The 17600-nt window shown below is 43.6% G+C and overlaps 1 protein-coding gene across 3 annotated transcripts in view; it reads right to left on the reverse strand.

Annotated features, from left to right (window-relative positions):
- The window catches only part of FMN1 (formin 1), a 371304-nt gene that overhangs the window by 219470 nt on the left and 134234 nt on the right, over positions 1 to 17600 (reverse strand). For 2 of the 3 annotated variants that reach the window (XM_089671307.1, XM_089671308.1), the window contains one exon: positions 13463 to 13580. In XM_089671307.1, the coding sequence (XP_089527433.1) occupies positions 13463 to 13580 (118 nt within the window). Of the gene's footprint in view, positions 1 to 13462; positions 13581 to 14125; positions 16458 to 17600 lie in introns of those variants that run through there. The other variant, XM_089671310.1, reaches the window with a different exon arrangement.

Consider the following 17600-nt stretch of genomic DNA (forward strand, 5'->3'; position numbering starts at 1 on the left):
GAAGCTGTTGCTTTGAGGTAGACTCAGATGGCTTTGGATATGTCCAGGCAGTGGACAGCAATTTCCTTTGTGTGATTTAGAGCAGAAACAGAAAGACTGTCCCCATTGAGGTGGAAGACTGATTCTGCCTTAGGAAGAAAGGATGGTCTTGGGTAGAAGACTACCTTGTGCTTCTGAAGAATTAGTTATAGCTTATTACAAGATAGAGCCCCTAGCTCAGAGACATATCTTACAGACATAATATCAACAGAAAGGGGATTTGCTTGTTGGGTTCTAACAGTGGTTTCAGCATGACTGAGAAAACCAGGTTGAGGTCCCAAGGAAGCACATGGTACTGGAAAGGGGGGGGCAAGTCTGAGGCATACCTTAGATAAAAGGTCTTAAAGAGTAATCACTGGGACTGAAGTGCTGTGTTCTCACCAGGCAAAAAAAAAAAAGGATTTTCAGGAACAATAGTAAATCTTTCTAGAAGTGGCTTTTCTTGCTTTTAGACCCTTCTGTCCTATTAAGACCTGGGCTTTAACCACTTTCCTACCGGCCACTTATACCTCCTTCTTTACCAGGCCAATTTTCAGCTTTCAACGCTGTTGCACTTTGAATGACAATTGCGCGGTCATGCAAGATTGTACCCATATGAAATTTTTATCATTTTTTTTTTCTCACAAATAGAGCTTTCTTTTGGTGGTATTTAATTGCCGCTGGGCGCTTTACTTTTTGCGCTATAAACAAAATTGCAAAAAATTAAAAAAAAAAAAAAGTTTCTTTGTTTCTATTATAAATATTTTCAAAACAGGTTGATGAGGCAGCACTGATAGGCGGCACTGAAGGGCACTGATAGGCAGCACTAATGAGGTGTCATGGATAGGCAGCACTGATGATGGGTACTGATAGACAGCACTGCTAGGCATTGACTGGCACAACCGCTGGGCACTGACTGGTGGCACTGATTGGCAGCACTGGGCACAGGTGGCACTTCTGGGCATAGATGTGTGGCACTGCTGGGTGGTCACCGATCATCAGTGCCCTGATAATCGGTGCCGATCCCTGCTCTGACAACTGCCGGTTCTCGGCAGTACTTTCCTCGCGCTCTGACGGCGCAAGGAAAGTGCAGCCGAGAACCGACAATTGCATTTCCCGGTGATCAGCGTGTCATTGGACACGGCTGATCACGTGGTAAAAGGCAACTGTGATTGGCCTTTTACCACATCATGTGATCAGCTGCGTCTGTAGGACACAGCGATCACAGAGATCGCCGGGTGCTTGGCCCCGGGGGCGCGCAGGAGAGCGCGTTCTGGGAGGACGTCATATGATGCTCTCCCAGAACTGGCCGGCCGCAGTGTAGTCCTCATTCAGCTAACTGCGGTTGGCAAGTAGTTAACCTCCCTAGCGGTTTTCCCGAGTCTGGCTCGGGGTTAAATCTAGCTATCAAAAGCGGTAACCCCAAACCAAACTCAGGGGCACCGCAAAATACATACCTGGTTCTGCAATCCGTGTCCCGGGTCCTGCAGCCGCCTCGAGCCATCTGCTCCGACCATCCCGTCTCCTTCCCAGCTATCTCATGCTGATCTGTGTAATCAGCGTGAGACAGCCACGCTGTGGCAGCGGGGGGCGGGGCTTGCGGGAGGCAAGTTTTAAAAATGGACCCATGTAAAAAAATAAAGTGTTACTCTAGTGAATACATTGTAACATTACCTCAGATATATCCATAGTGCAGTTTTTCAGTTTCTGTGACTAAAAGCGGTTTTGCACTCATGGCTCATGGCTTCCAAAAAGGATCTCGCTAGAGCCAAAGTGGTTTTTAATAAGATAGAAAACCGCGACAGTGAGGAGCTACTTGAATTGAGCGATAGTGACTCATGTGGAGATTTGTCTTCAGACAGCGACAGTGAAGAAAGCGCCGAATCTGAAATTGACGTGAGTGATCTGCGAATGTGGTGCACTATTGATTGTGGTACGCCAGCACCGCCAAGATTCCCGGTTTCCAGCGCACCTGGTATGAAATTCCACGTTGAAGGTGACAACCCCTTGGCGTACTTAGAATTGTTTCTGATCGATGAGGTTATTGGAATAATCGTTACGGAAACAAACAGGTACGCAGTGCAACAATTAGCTGCTCCATACGGCAGGTTTTCACGAAGCAGAAAGTGGGAACCTATGACCAAAGAGGACATTTAGCTGTTTCTTGGCATAATTATTCTACAAGGAGTGGTGGGGAAACCGCTGCAGAAGTGGTATTGGACCACCAACAAAATGCTTGCCACGCCGTTCTTTGGCACAGTCATGTCGGAGTACTGTTTTTCACTCATGAAATTTTTGCACTTCGCAAGCAATGATGATTTTGACAAATCGACTCATCCGGCTCCCAAACTAAAGAAAATTTGGGAAGTCTCCCAAATAATTGTCAGGAATTTCCAGCAGAGCTATGTGCCAGAGAGAGACATCAGTATAGACCCGGGGTGGGCAACCTGCGGCTCTCCAGCTGTTGCAGGACTACAAGTTCCATCATGCCTCTGCAAGTCACAGCTGTAACTGTCAGTTTTGTAATGTTGCAATGCCTCATGGGAAATGTAGTTCCACAACAGCTAGAGAGCCGCAGGTTGCCTACCCCTGGTATAGACGAACGTCTAATGGCCTACAACGGAAGGCTCAGCTGGGTACAGTACATCCCATCCAAGAGAGTACGATTTAGTGTCAAATCCTACTTGCTGTGCGAATCCTCTACTGGCTACATCTGGAACACAATTATTTACACAGGCAAAAGGAACAAAATTTGATCCAAAGTACAGCAAATATGGAATGGCAACATCTTCCGTCCTGTCACTAATTGAGTCTCTGCTAAACCAAGGTTACTGTGCGACAATGGACAATTTCTACACCTCTCCAGAACTTTATGAGGTTCTTCTGCAGCACAAAACGGATGCCTATGGAACCGCTAGGGTTAACCGGCGCACCTGCCATCAATGTTTGAAAAAAAGCAAACTGAAGTCTGCAGAAATAGTTGCCTGGCAGAAAGGCAAAATGATGGCACTGAGATGGTGGGACAAGAAGGATGTGTGCCTAATGAGTACCATTCACAATGCCTCCACAGTAATGGTACAATCAAAAGGTGGGAAAAACATTCAGAAGCTGCAGGTAGTTATTGACTACAAAAGCACCATGTGAGGTGACCAAGCTATGACTTTCTATCCAGCAATGACAAAGCAGCAGAGGAAATACTACAACAATATTTTCTGGCATCTTCTAGAACAGTACTTGTGGAATGCCTAAGTTTTGTTCCGCAAAACAGTGACAAGCCAGTGCTTCATGCGAACCTTATTTGGAAAGTTGCGGAATCCATCTCCCTGAAACACCATCAATGTCTGTAGGTAGATCCAGACGACGTGCTGTGGGAGTTGTCAACCCAGAACGCCTGAATGGACGTCACTTCATGGACCACATCCCACCAACCCAAAATAAGGTAGCAGCTACATGGATGTGCGTGGTATGTTGCTCTCGGTGAGATGAGAGTGGAAAAAAAATCCGCACAGAAACAAGGTTCTACTGTCCCGATTGTGATGTCGGACTTTGTGCAGTCCCAGGTTTCAAGACTCCCATGATGTTTTCTAGACCAAAATGCAGTGTCTATATAATATTGTTTGGACAGAGTACCGTGTGTTTGATTTGATTACATTATTTAACTTATTATTATATTATTTTTTTAATTATTATATTATAATTTATGATTTAATGTATTAAAATTTATCGCACCAAGATGTCTACTAGACTCTTGTTTAAATAAACATAGGAATGCACTTAAATAATACAAAATTATCAAACTATGCATAAAATAAAAAGATAGTATAAAATAGAAATATCACAGCATGAAAAAATTAAAATGAAATAGTGTCCAAATTAATTGTGTATATAAAGTCCAAAAAAATCCATGACAGTAGTAAATAAATCTGAAAAATCAGTGTTCAAATAAATTCACCGTGAATGAATCCACCACCAAATAAAATGAATAAACTCACCAGAGCTATATGCTGATCAAATTATAAACCAGCAAAAGCGCTATTGCTCTGGGAGCGATGATCTGTAGAAGATTCAGAGGTCTGGGAGCAATACTCTGCAGCAAGGCACTCAGCACAGGTGAAATCACTCTAATGTATGGTCACCGTCTCTCCATAAGATAGTAGCAGTACTCGGGGAACCTGAAGGGACATTACGATGTCACTTCTGAGTCCCCGTTGAAAGATTGTAATGCAATCCCAGGGAAAGAATGTGATGTGCTGCGCACTGCATTACATTCAGTGGAGCAGAGGGGAGACATGCAGGGTCTTTTAGACCTTGGATGTCTCAAAGAGAACCTGTCTCCAAAAGTCCCCCTATAAAAAAATGTTTGTTTTTAATTGTAAAAAATGAAAGTTACACCCAAGCACATACCATACCCCCCCCCCCAAAAATATTGAGGCCCCCACATATACGCACATACAAAACGTAAAAGCACATGCTGGGGCGCCGACGCAAACCGTAGATTGCGATACACGTCACATATCGCCATGCACGCCAGAATGAGAGCAATAATTCTAGCACCAGACCTCCTCCGTAACACTAAACTGGTGACCTATAAGGAGCTTTAAAAGTGTCAAACTAAACAAAATATAGGGTACTGAAGTTCGTCGCCATTTCACGAGCGCACATAAATTTAAGGTTTGACAAGCTGGATATCTATTTACTCGCTCCAACCTCATCTTTTATATTTTACAAAAAAATAGAGTAATTTATTGCTTTTTTGTGCCCTAAAATTAACTTACTTGTATTTTATACAAAAATTTTGTGGAAATACCACTATTTTATTCTCTAGGGTCTCTGCTTTCAGAAAATAAAGGTTTGAGGGTTTTATGTATTCTTCAGGCCTAAAATGATTTTTTAAATGTGTGCAAAAAACGCAAAAACAGCTCTTGCAGCGAAAGGGATAAAGTATAAGCCCTGACCCACCCTTTCCTGATGAGCAGCCAATGTGATGTTGTTCATCACACTGCAAGGTCTCCCCCCTCCCTGCTAATCCCCGGGTGCAGTGCTGGAGAGAGGCAGGGAGGGGAGGAGGAGATAAACAGTGCAATGTTAAAAATATTACACGTTTAAGTCGCCATAAAGCCGCTTTTGTTTTTAAAAGCCCCAAACATTTCTAAAATCACCTCCGATTTAAATACGGTTTTGGCTAAAAAAAATCTTTTTAAATCTGGACAAGTAGATTGTCATTAGGGACAAGTAGATTGGGGCACTGATTAAGTACCTGAATAAGAGTAGTTTTTTTAAAAAAATTCAACACCCCTGCAGTGCTAAAGAATCCTTGGTCCTGGCCAAGTAATTTATTGTTGAATCTGGAGGCAAGGAAATACACGCCCAGGGTCCTTCATGTCTGACATACTAGGCTGAAGTTTCCTGGGTGAAGAACCTACTTTCTTTTTGGCCAGAAGGCGATGGGTGAGGTAATCCGCCTTCCATTTGTCTACTCCTGGGATGTGGACAAGGTTTCTTTATCCAAAGGGATAATTTGGCTAGCTTCCTTCATGGATACATGGCTCCCGGTGACCCCTTAGTGACTGAAATAGGTCAAAGACTCAATGTTTTCTAATTGTACCCTGATTGAGTATCTTTGCAGAAGGGGAGGGACCAATAGTGTAGGAGCCACAGTTATCCCTCATAAATCCAGGCTATGGGGATGGGGACTTGGATAGCATTCCTGATTTGAGCCTGCAGGTGTGATTCACTGCGGCATGATTACTTGCAGATGGAGGAACCTGGACCACAGATGTGTGAGTTAGCAGTGTGTACTGTTGTAAACGAACAGTAGTATCCTTTTTTGTGGTTATTGGGGAAAAGGAGAGCATAAAGCACACTTAGCCCAGGCTAAAAGACTCCTAATGAGGCCGTGACACAAACAGGATAACTGTAAACAGCCTGGAGCATAGTCTGTCAGGATGGAGGTAGTTACCCATTTTAACCTAAAACTACTAAAGAGAAACCATACATATTCCATAATTCCTGCTGCAATGGAGTTACCATCCTAAACATCCATTACACTAATGTACAAGTGAAGAACAGAGACCAAATAAACTAATACATGGTGCAGAACACTAATAAGACATTAAACCACCTAAATGAAATATACATAAAAGATCATATTTGGTACAGAACACACCAATTTCATTCTGCTACATAACACAGGGGCTGTTTGACTGTATGGAGGGGTCTTAAAAAATTAATAAATAAATAAATTATACACACACATATAGCATGTCAAACTTTCAGGGTGCCCGCAAAATGACAACCTCCAGGCACCCTATATTTTCCACAGGTAATGCTTTAAAAGCCACACATGTCGTCAGTTTCAGGTTAACTGTGAATATTGGCTCTAGAATTAATGCTCACTCTGGCATGCGCTGCAAGTGACATATTCGTAAGCAGGCACTCCCGAAGGGTGTGTCAATTCTTGAGGGATTCTATTGCACCTTTTCACAGCTCTTACTTTGAAGAAGCATTTCCGTATGTGGAGTATCCTCTTTAAGGATCTGAAAGTGAATAACTCAACACCAAGTTCACCTATGTATTTATACATGGTGATCAAATCTCCCCCCTTTATTCACCTCTTCTCAAAAGAGAATAAATTCAGGTCAGTTTGGTTGCCATTACCTGCATTTTCTCCAGTTCTCTGATATTCTTTTTGTGAACTGGTGTCAAAAACTGAAAGTTGTTCTAAAGCCTAAATGTTTTCTTCCTTCATGCATTCTATTTTATGCATTCAGCATGTAGCTCCCCCCTTTATACTTACCTGAGCCTGATGTAGCAATATGCACAAGAGCAGAAGCTCTTCCGGTCTCTGCTTCCTCATTGGCTGAGACACAGTAGAGGGAGCCATTGGCTCCCGCCACTGGCTCCCGCCACTGTCAATCACAGCCAGTGATGAGGGAGCAGGGCTGAGCCGTGCTTTGTGTGTCTCAGATACACAGACAGCTTCGGAGCAAGCACACACGGGTGCCCCAAAGCAAGAAGTTTGCCCTGAGAGGAATCGGCAGGGGGGAGAGGCCAGGAGCACCAGCAGAGGACCTGAGAAGAGGAGTATCAGGGCTGCTCTTTGCAAAGCCATTGCACAGAGCAGGGAAATATGACAGGTTTGTAAAGGTTCAGATTTTTTTTTTTCCCCAAACAATTGCTTGAACTGCATATTCCAGAATAGGTCTTACTAATGCTTTGTACAGGGGTAAAATCATGTTTCTTTGGAGTCTATACTTGTATTATTACAAGAAAGAATTTTGCTAGCTTTAGAAACTTCAGATTGGCACTGAAAGCTATTATAAAATGACCAGAACTTTCTTGACCATTGACTCACCCCAACTGTCCAACTCCTAGAATGTCTGATGCCTGCAGGTTTTTAGTGCACAACCTTACATTTATCAACATTAAAGGCCAAGTCCACCTTTGTGAACATGTTACACCCATGTTTAGGATGAAACATTTTCAGGATGCACCCCCTCTCCCTCTAGTCATCCCAGTCACTTTGACAGTGGGCAGGGATCTTCTCACCCGCTGTCACAATTTTAAACCAGCGTGGCTGTATGGGCTGCGCCCACACAGCCGCATCTTTCAGTCACAGTTTTCTGTGACAGAAAAACTTACAAGTACTGTCAGCTATTGCGGCAGACAGCTTTTAGTTCTCAATGAACTACAACGGGGCTGCTTTGTGCTCTCATAGTTCATTGATCTTCCTGCTCAAGTAACTGCCTGCCTGTACAGGAGGTAGGGTAGATAGCTATAGCGAGTCTGCAGGAGCCTGAGATTGCACCCACGATCTGCTGATCACGGGTCAAATGCTCTGCAGGCTTCTTAGGGGGGGAAAAAAAAAAAGCACATTTTTCAACCTGCAAAAACTGTGCATTTATTCTTTTTTCAAAAGGTGAACTTCTCCTTTAAACCTCATTTGCCACATAGTTGTCCAATTAAAAAGTGAATTGAGGCCGGCTTGTAAATTAGAGACATCCTCTAATGACTTTTTCCACTAAATAACTTGGTGTCATCTGCAAAAAGTGAAATAGTACTTTGAATCCCAAATTCTATCATTTATGAATATTTTAAAAAGTCAGGGTGCCACAACTTTGGGGAAGCCCACTAATAAAACTTAGACCATTCAGGTATGAATCACTACTCTCTGAACATGTTCTTTTAGCCCATTTTAAATAATTTTTTTTCTTTGGACTTTGCCTCTTTGCGGTAGCGAGTGATTTTGTTTAAAGGATGGCTCACACATATTGCAGTGATCTACGTTTCCCCCCCCACAATTGAGCAACACAGGTCACCACTATGTACCCTGCTCTCACAACAACGCTGGTCTGATGTGAAATGCAAAAAAATGCCAGCATGGTGCATTTTTCTGCAGCTCACTGGATGGCACTGCAGAGCACCATGCTGTTGAGCAGAGATCTGCATGGAGTGTACACTTTGAAATGTGACCATGTAAACCATGCCTTGTAAAAACACACCACTCATCATTGGTGCTACACAGGGGATACCAGCCACACACTAAATCTGACCATTTTAGCATGCTGCTTACGTAAATGTACCCTTAAGGTCAGAGTTGCAGAAGCTGTTAAAGTTTGTTTTGTTTAAACGTGTTGGCAGCCATCTTGTGTGTAAAGCAGAGGTCCTCAAACTTTTTGAACAGGGGGCCGGTTCACAGACCTTCACACTGTTGGGGGGCCGGACTATACTTTGAAAAAAAAAATGAACAAACTCCTATGCACACCGCACATATCTTATTCATAGTGCAAAAAAACTGAAAAAAAAATTTACAATATTTTAAGTGCACTGTACACTAACGCACTGGACACCGCAATGCACTGTAATGCACTGGACACCGCAATGCACTGTAACGCACTGGACACCGCAATGCAACACAATGTACTCTAACACCCTGGAAACCGCCACACCCAGGATACCGCCACGCACAGCAACGCACTGGACACCGCCACGCCCTGGATACCGCCACGCACGGCAACGCACTGGACACCACCACGCCCTGGATACCGCCACGCACGACAACGCACTGGACACCACACGGCAAAGCACTGGACACCGCAACGCACTGGACACAGTAATGCACCGTAACGCACTGTACACTCTCACTGGACACCGCAATGCACTGTACCCTGTAAAGCACTTGGCCCCACCATGCACCGCAACGCACTGGACAACGCAACGCACTGGACAACGCAGTGCACTGGACACTGTAAAGCACTTGGCACCACCATGCACCGCAACGCCCTGGACACTGCAACGCACACCGCCATGCACTGTAACGCACTGGACACAGCAATGCACTGTACACTGTAAAGCACTTGGCCCCACCATGCACTGTAACACACTAGACACTGCAATGCACTGTACACCAACGCACTGGACACTGTAAAGCACTTGGCACCACAACGCCCTGGACACCACAAAGCACTTGGGAACACCATGCACCGCAACGCACTGGACACTGTAAAGCACTTGGCACCACCATGCACCGCAACGCACTGTACACTAACTCACTGGACAATGCAATGCACTGTACACTGTAAAGCACTTGGCACCACCATGGACTGTAATACACTAGACATCGCAATGCACTGTACACCAACACACTGGACACCGCAATGCACTGTACACCACAAAGCACTGTACACTAACACACTGGACACCGCAATACACTGTAACGCACTGGACACCACAAAGCACTGTACACTAACACACTGGACACCGCAATACACTGTACACCACAAAGCACTGTACACTAACACACTGGACACCGCAATACACTGTAACGCACTGGACACCACAAAGCACTGTACACTAACACACTGGACACCGCAATACACTAACGCACTGGACACCACAATGCACTGTACTCTGTAATGTGCTGGATACCGCAATGCATTGGACACCAAATGCACTGTACCTGGTGCCCGGTGTGCTCTCCTCCTTGTCTGTTGCTCCTCTGGCTCCAGCAGGTGAAATCAGGGACTTCCATGTTGCTGCTGGCTGTGTCCTTGCAGCCGAGGACCCAGTGAGTAGCATAGCTATTTGCCGGTCTGTTTTCTTTTCTGATTATTTTTTTCCCGGCTGGCACGGCAGGCCGGATATATGTCTTTTGTGTGCCATATCCGGCCCACGAGCCATAGTTTAAGGACCCCTGGTGTAAAGGGTTAACTCTGTTAACCTGCCCTAGTGACAATCACGCTCAGTCTGCTTGCGCTTAGATCGTCATCCTGCAAGTTTGGATATTTCTGCACATGGGAAGCAGAGTGTTTATTCATTACATTTAAAAAAAAAGGTGAAAGAAGCTGACTAGTCACTGTTGCTTTTACTTAGGGTTTAGTTAGGCTCCATTCTCACATCTGAGCATTCCATTCATTGTTAATGGCACCCCCAAATGAGGCAAGCAGACGCGCGTTAAAATGTGCGGTTAAACACAGCATAAAGCTCAGTGCCTGAAAAGGTACAGAAGCTTCTTTGGTGCATTTGTTGCTTGTAGAGTAGCCCATTCAAATGAATGAGCTGCCCTATGCATGCAGCGAAACACATGCAAAGCCATGTTCATGATACACCAAGTGTGAATTGATCTTTAATAAAAGGTAAAAAAACTATTCTAAACCTTGGGATTATACTCCCTGTTCCTGTCAGAGGCGATCTTTCCCAAAGTGATTTATTTTGGCCTAACCAAGCTGTACAAATATTGCATCTGCAAAAAAAAAAATAAAAAAAAATGTGAAGCCAATGAGCAGCTCAGCCTTTCAGTCATTTACAACTCACTCCTATAAACCACACAAGCACAGGTGCCTTATGTCATAGTAATTTAAAAGTATGAATATCTCACATGTTATTAGTAGAAGCATAGAAATAAATAGTGCTTGTCACTCTTCAACAAGAGCATAACAGAACACGTCATGGCCAGTCTTTCACCTGACAAATACAATTCATTGCATTTCTCACATTTCTCCTCTAAACATACAGAAGCTGGAGGAAATGGGCTTTCCTGCTAAGCTCCTTATCTCTGCCCTCAACTGCATGTCTAATAAGCCAACTGCATGTCTAGAAACCAGCACAGGTTTTCAGACTGAAAAATGTGCATTTCATAACAAAAATTGGAGTCCTAAATTTAAGCTAAACTCCGATCTGGCCATTATTATCGTCAGAATAACCGAGCTTTGTACAGAAATTTTTGGGGCCCCCGGGACACTCAAACACAACTGAAATTAGGTAAGAGGACCAAGAAACATTAGCTGCAGCCTGCTTTCACTACGCAAAATGTAAACACTATTAAAGCCAAACTTCAGCCAAAAAGGGGAAGCTCCACTTGTCTTCGACCTCCTCACCCATATTTGGAACGCTTTTTTTGGGGGAGGGGAGCGGGTACCTGATTTTCCCAGGGACCCACTACCATGTCCGCTCAGATTGCAGCCACGATCCGAGCAGGAATTCGACATCCCTCTTTCCCTCTCAGCCTCTTGGGACATGTCAAAAATCCCAGGAGACTGTGGGACCATTCATGGGGCGCAGTGCAACTCTCACATGCGCTGTGGGCACCCGGCTGTAAAGTCACACAGAGTCACAGTTGCCTGCCCACAGTCAAGATGCTGGAAAGTGGGCCCGAAGACCGGCAAAGAGCCAGGTGGGGTGAGGACATCGCTGGATCCTGGGACAGATAAGTGTGTTTTTTTGTTTTTTTTAAAAGTCAGCAGCCACAGTATTTGTAGCTGCTGACTTTTAAATCTTGGATTACAGGGTGAAGAAGCAAAACTTCACCCAAAAGGGGAAATTTAGCTTGTTTGCCTCCCCCCCCCTCCACACTTGGCACTTGGGGAGGGGTTTGAGGGGGTGGTTGTCTGGTTTTTACAGGTACCCACTCCCACATCCGGGTCAGATCTCAACACCAATCTGTGAGGAAGTTTGGCCCCTTCCCCCAAAGCCTTCTGACACACACACACACACGTCATAGAAGACTGCAGGACCATTCACAAAGCACAGTGTGACTCGTGCATGCGCAGTTGGTGACAGGCTGTAAAGCTGGAAGGCTTCACTGCTGGTTTCCCTTGCCTAAGATGCCAGGGCCTGCACTCAAAGCCGAATGAAGAGTAGGCTTGGGTGAGGACATCGCTGAATCCCTGGACAGGCAAGTGTCCTTATAGTAAAAGTCAGCCACTACAGTATTTGTAGCTGCTGACTTAATTTTTTTTTGGGGGGTGGACTGGAGCTCATCTTTAAGTAGTTAAATCACCTGAGTAGTTTGCCCAAGGGACTGCACTTACAAACAATCCGAAAGTGTCCAGCCATGAATGAAAAGCATTCTTTAAATGGAGGAAGGGCAGATGAATGAAGGGTCCACCTCTTCCATTTATAGATCTTTTTTCATTCATGAAAGCTATAGTACAATTCAATAAAGTTACAATTTTTTTCTGGTAGTGGTTCCTTTAAGAACTACCTGCATCTAATTCAGGAAAGCATTTGCATCGGTGTTAGTAACATTACAGACACGTGTGGAAAACTCAGGTAATTCTTACTACTGCAACTTTTAATAACCTGTTATGACAGTGATATATTCTTAAAAGAATTACCACCAGTTCATTGTTTAATAAACTGGCGACAATTCGGACTAGATCTGGGCGGACATATGGAAATATGCTAGTGCTCAACGCGGGGCATGTTTAGGTTGGGAAGCTGTCACAAATGTGACAGCTTACCACCCAGTGATCTATCCTGGGCTCCATTTCAGCTGTCAGCTAGATTTCCTTGCCAAAAGAAACTAGGTTCCCCATCAGGTCTGCTTTACATTTGATTGAAAGCCACAGTAGTGAGCTATTCTGTCTAATAGTGGATTTTCAATCTGCCTACTGTAACGCATGGTCAATCAAAAGTAAATTACATCAAATGGGGCACTAGTTACTTAATTCCTTGTCAGGCTCTGCCGACCCAGTGGAAAATAATTTCCCAAATACTTGCAGCAGCCACTGAACGGTGTATTGTGACAAACAGCAGGAGCTGCTGTCAGAATACAATCTCCCAGTAAGGAAGGGGGGGTGGCAGGTTGTGGGAGAGATTTCTCTATCGACCTCGCTTGTGTGGATGGAGGAATCTGATTTCTTTTTTTTCATTCAGCCAGAAGGCTGAACGAAAAAATAAATGACTGTTTATGAATAGCTTGGCATAGGGATTCTCTGCCTTGCTCCTGGAAGCTGAATGGACCAGTGTGGGAACAAAAGCACTGAGTGTGCTGTTGGGAGGAGGGGAATAAAAAAAAAAAACAAAAAAAAAAAAAACACTCTGCTTTACCCTACACGGGAAATAACATGTTTGTTTTAGGATAGTTACTACTATCGGGTGTTATGCTTTGCCATTTATTCCTGTCATTAAAAACTAATGCCAATGAGTAACAATAGTCCCCTACCTGCTTCAGTATATTTCAGTCCCACCTTCTCTTCTCCATCTTTGGGTTTAGGTGGTGGCCACACTGCCTGAAGTCTGCCAGGAGTCCGGTCTTCTGGATCTGAGGGACTTGTGTCTGGCTGCAAAACAGAACAAAATTGTAAGATAAAAAAAAAAAAAAATTGGGGGTAAACATTATTTGCTTCACAGATTTCAGTTTAACACATTGTTTAAGATTGAAATTAAAACTACTAGACAAAACACCTTAAGCTTCGATTTCAAGCTACAAGCTGAAGGTAACTCAGAACAGTATAATCTGTTAAAATGGAGAAGCAAGAAAGCCTAAGGTGCAGGTTTCTATTCTGAAAAACTCAGTTCAAAAACAAAATTTAGACCACTGAGAATTATTCAGGTTTTTAAAAAAATTTCCGTAAGATTGTCAGAAAGCCAAGTGTGTGATGCCATATTCGCTGGATGCGAAAATACTAGAAATATTTTATTTTAGTTATGTACAAAAACTGGTGAGAAGATGGCTTTCTTGCTCAGTAAATAAGGGGCAAAAGAATGTGGGAAAATCTAGGTGAATAATATTTTCAAAGCATTAGTTGTCATTTAAGGCCACATTAACATTTGGAAAGCTTAAAATAAATCAATCTAACAAAAAAAAAAAAAAAAAAACACATACACTTTTTTGTTCAGCATTCTGGTCATTTTCTGTAGGTCTGCCCTTTTCAAAGATGGACTTCAGTGACTCCTTATCACTTTTCTGCTTCCGCTTCACAGCTTCTAGGTCAAGAGAATCCTCTGCTGGCAATGGCTTTTTTGGTGCCCCTGAGAAAAAAGACTTAAATGCCTCCAGTGCCGAATCTGATTTTTCCTCTTTGACCACCATATCCTTAGTAACCTCATCGCATTGCTCTGGAAGTACCACCTCCTTCTCTTCTTGCTTTGGCATATCAAAATTCAGAAGCTGGGAGAGTTGCTCCATGAATTTGGAGCTTGCTTTGGTCTCCACTGGTTTCTTCACTTCACGCTTCCGGACCTGTGAAACATTTGAAAGGTTTGATTTTTGCACTGGCTGGGAGAGTTTAAGTAAGGCCAAATCACTATCACCTTGTTTCAAGGTGACCGTCTCACTGTCATCTGCAGTGGTTCCTTTCTTGTGCACGCGAAAGCTGCTAAAAAATGTTGGCATCTGGAATGGTTTCTCTACTGGGGTATCTTGTGTAGGTGAAGGTGCTGAAGTTGAAGGTCTGTTCTCTTCTAATTTCTTTGTGGTGTTGGCATTTTCATCCATATTCGGGCCCACAGATTCTGGCTTTTTAAAGTCCAGTCCATCTTGTTCTTTTGTTTCTATGGCATCAGTATCGTCAATATCTTGTGTTTCAGGCTTCTGCTTAGAACCATTGTTCAGTGATATATTAGAAGCAGATAAATGTGGGGACACAGGAGCCTTTGTTGCTGTCTGGCAGATGTCCTGCTTGAGACTCTCTGTGTCAGAATCTGAATCACTTGAGATGTGCACTAAAGTGCCATGTACCAGCAGATCCTCCTGGTCATAGTCTGTCTGATTTGGGACAATGTAAGTGCTTGAATGCATGTCTGACTTCACATCCTCACCAATGCCTGCACCATTCAGACGCTTTGTGTACACTCCCTCTTTTTCATCCTTTTGCTCTTGTAAAACCTGGGCTTCTGTCCCTCCCAAATGATCTATATGTGGATGATCTTTCTTTTCTTCCTGACAGACATCACTTTTACCTTGTCCCCTGATGACTTGTGAATCCAAGGCCTTCTCCTCCTGTGGTAAATCCACATCATGCGCCTCCTGGGGTAAATCCACATCATGCGCCTCCTGGGGTAAATCCACATCATGCTCCTCCTGGGGTAAATCCACATCATGCTCCTCCTGGGGTAAATCCACATCATGCTCCTCCTGGGGTAAATCCACATCATGCTCCTCCTGGGGTAAATCCACATCATGCTCCTCCTGGGGTAAATCCACATCATGCTCCTCCTGGGGTAAATCCACATCATGCTCCTCCTGGGGTAAATCCACAACACTTGTAATCTCTAAATCCATGCCCAAGTGTTCTTTTTGACTAATTTGTTCATCTTTTAGATGCTCCTCTTTTAACTCTTTAGGTTCTACTTTACCTTCCTGCACTGTGACATGCTGCCTATTGTGCTCAGGGATGCTTTCACTTTCATCGTTTGGTGGGTTTTCTCGTACTTCTACTTTATTCTCCAGAGAACGGAACGACTTCAGTATTGCGCGCTCTTCTTTGGGTTTTTTATTATCCAACTTGGCTGTTATTCCAAAAAACGACTTTATGGAAAATTTACCAAACCGGGATGGTGTAGCTGCATCCGGTTCGCTGGTAGGCAAGGAGCCTGTTTGGGGTTCTGCAGAAATATTTTCTTCTACTTCCATGTTCAAAAAAAGAAAAGAAAACAAGCGAGCCTCCAATTTCACATGCAGCACTCCTGGCTGCAAAAAGATTTATAAAGTAAAAACAATGTTTATTTTTGGTCTCCGTACACAAAAAGGACAGCTACAGTAGCTGTCAAATAATTTGCTCAGCCAAGCTAGGCAAAAAGGGGAAAAAAAAAAAGAAAAAAAAAAAATTATTCCAAGGAAGCATGCGGAAAACAGATAAAACCAGCTCTGTGTCACAGCCGTAAACTCACAGGAGCACCAGCCTGCAGATTCCTGTTTCCTGCTTTTTAAACAAGAGCTTGCTAAGTTGCCTGGCAGCTTAATCGCATACATATGACACAGAGTTTGTCAGCAATGACCAGTATGATAGTTATGAAAAGATCTCTGTTCCGCTCCAGCTTCGGCTCGACACTAATTAGGAGCCAAGTACAAATTAGAAGAAGAAAAAAAAAAATCTACAATACAAAGAACGCAGCCGGCCTGTTACAGTAGAAAAAAGAAGAAAAAAATAGTTTCACTGGCATGCAAGTCCTTTCAGCTGAATCAGGACGGGATCTCCCTCTTCCGCCTTGCTGCAGTCTTTCTGTGGAATGTAAATGTCATCGTCTGGAGACGGCCGGCCTTAGAGAGGCAGGTCTCACATTACTTCACCTCCCAACTTTCAGGTAACAGGTAATGAGAGAGGAGGAGTGACAGCTACACCCACTGACTGGGAAAAGAGGAGTGGTGGCCAGTGTACAGTACACAGCAGGAGTCAAGTCACACTCTATTCACAGAACAGATGACAGAAGATTTTACTACAAGCCTCTGGCTAATCAGTCACCAAAGTCACAATTAACTCCTTCACAACCCTGGGTGTACTATGCCTTAGCAGCTCAAGCAATTCTAATCCAAAGGCTTTACAGTCTTTCAATACCAAGCTGACTCCAAAGGTCTTGCGCAGAGTTTAGCTGTCCACTTAGGCCTCGTTGACACCGTACGTGCAGAAAAACTAATGGAACTGATACACACATTTCACTGGCAGAGACATCAGTTTACAACATATTTCATGCACGTTTCAATTAGTTTTATACACGTTGCACAAAAAAAAAAAAAAAATCTGCATGTGATATTAGTGTTGTGGAGTGAACAGGTCATATAGAGGACAATTGATTTTGTGGTGCCCTTGCAGAACGCATGCAGAAAAACTGACGTCTCTGCACTATGGTGTGAATGAGCCCACAAACAGAACTAAACCCTGCCAAACTTTACAGTTGAAGATGGTGCCATCTTCTCCTCTGTTTATTTCAGCTGTTGCCATGGTGATACTCACAGGATCAGCCATTAGTGGGCCTAAAAGTTGGGTTGAGAGTTGACATAAGCACACTGACAACTGACAGTTATCACCAGAGACGTGTTGACTGTAAAGGCTCGTTCACACTATACATGCCTGAAAACGGATAGGAAAACATCAGTTTACATACATGTGTCAGTGAGTTTGTATGCACAAATCTGCAGTGATACCAGTGTTGTGGAACAATTGTTTTTTTGAGCCCTTGCAGAATGCAGGCAGAAAAACTGACATCTCTGCACATGGTGTGAACAAGGCCTAACTGTTTTGGGAAAACATTAAAATTGGTGGGTTTGTTTAAAGGACACTTAAACCTTATGCAGTCAAATGCATTTTAAAAGAAGCATGAACATATATGTAATAAAAAGAAATGCATGTCAATGAGCCTAG

The sequence above is a fragment of the Staurois parvus genome, unplaced genomic scaffold, assembly GCF_062004578.1.
Source record: "Staurois parvus isolate SC_StPar_1 unplaced genomic scaffold, SC_StPar_1.0 ptg000104l, whole genome shotgun sequence".
In the NCBI taxonomy this organism is placed as follows: Eukaryota; Metazoa; Chordata; class Amphibia; order Anura; family Ranidae; genus Staurois; species Staurois parvus.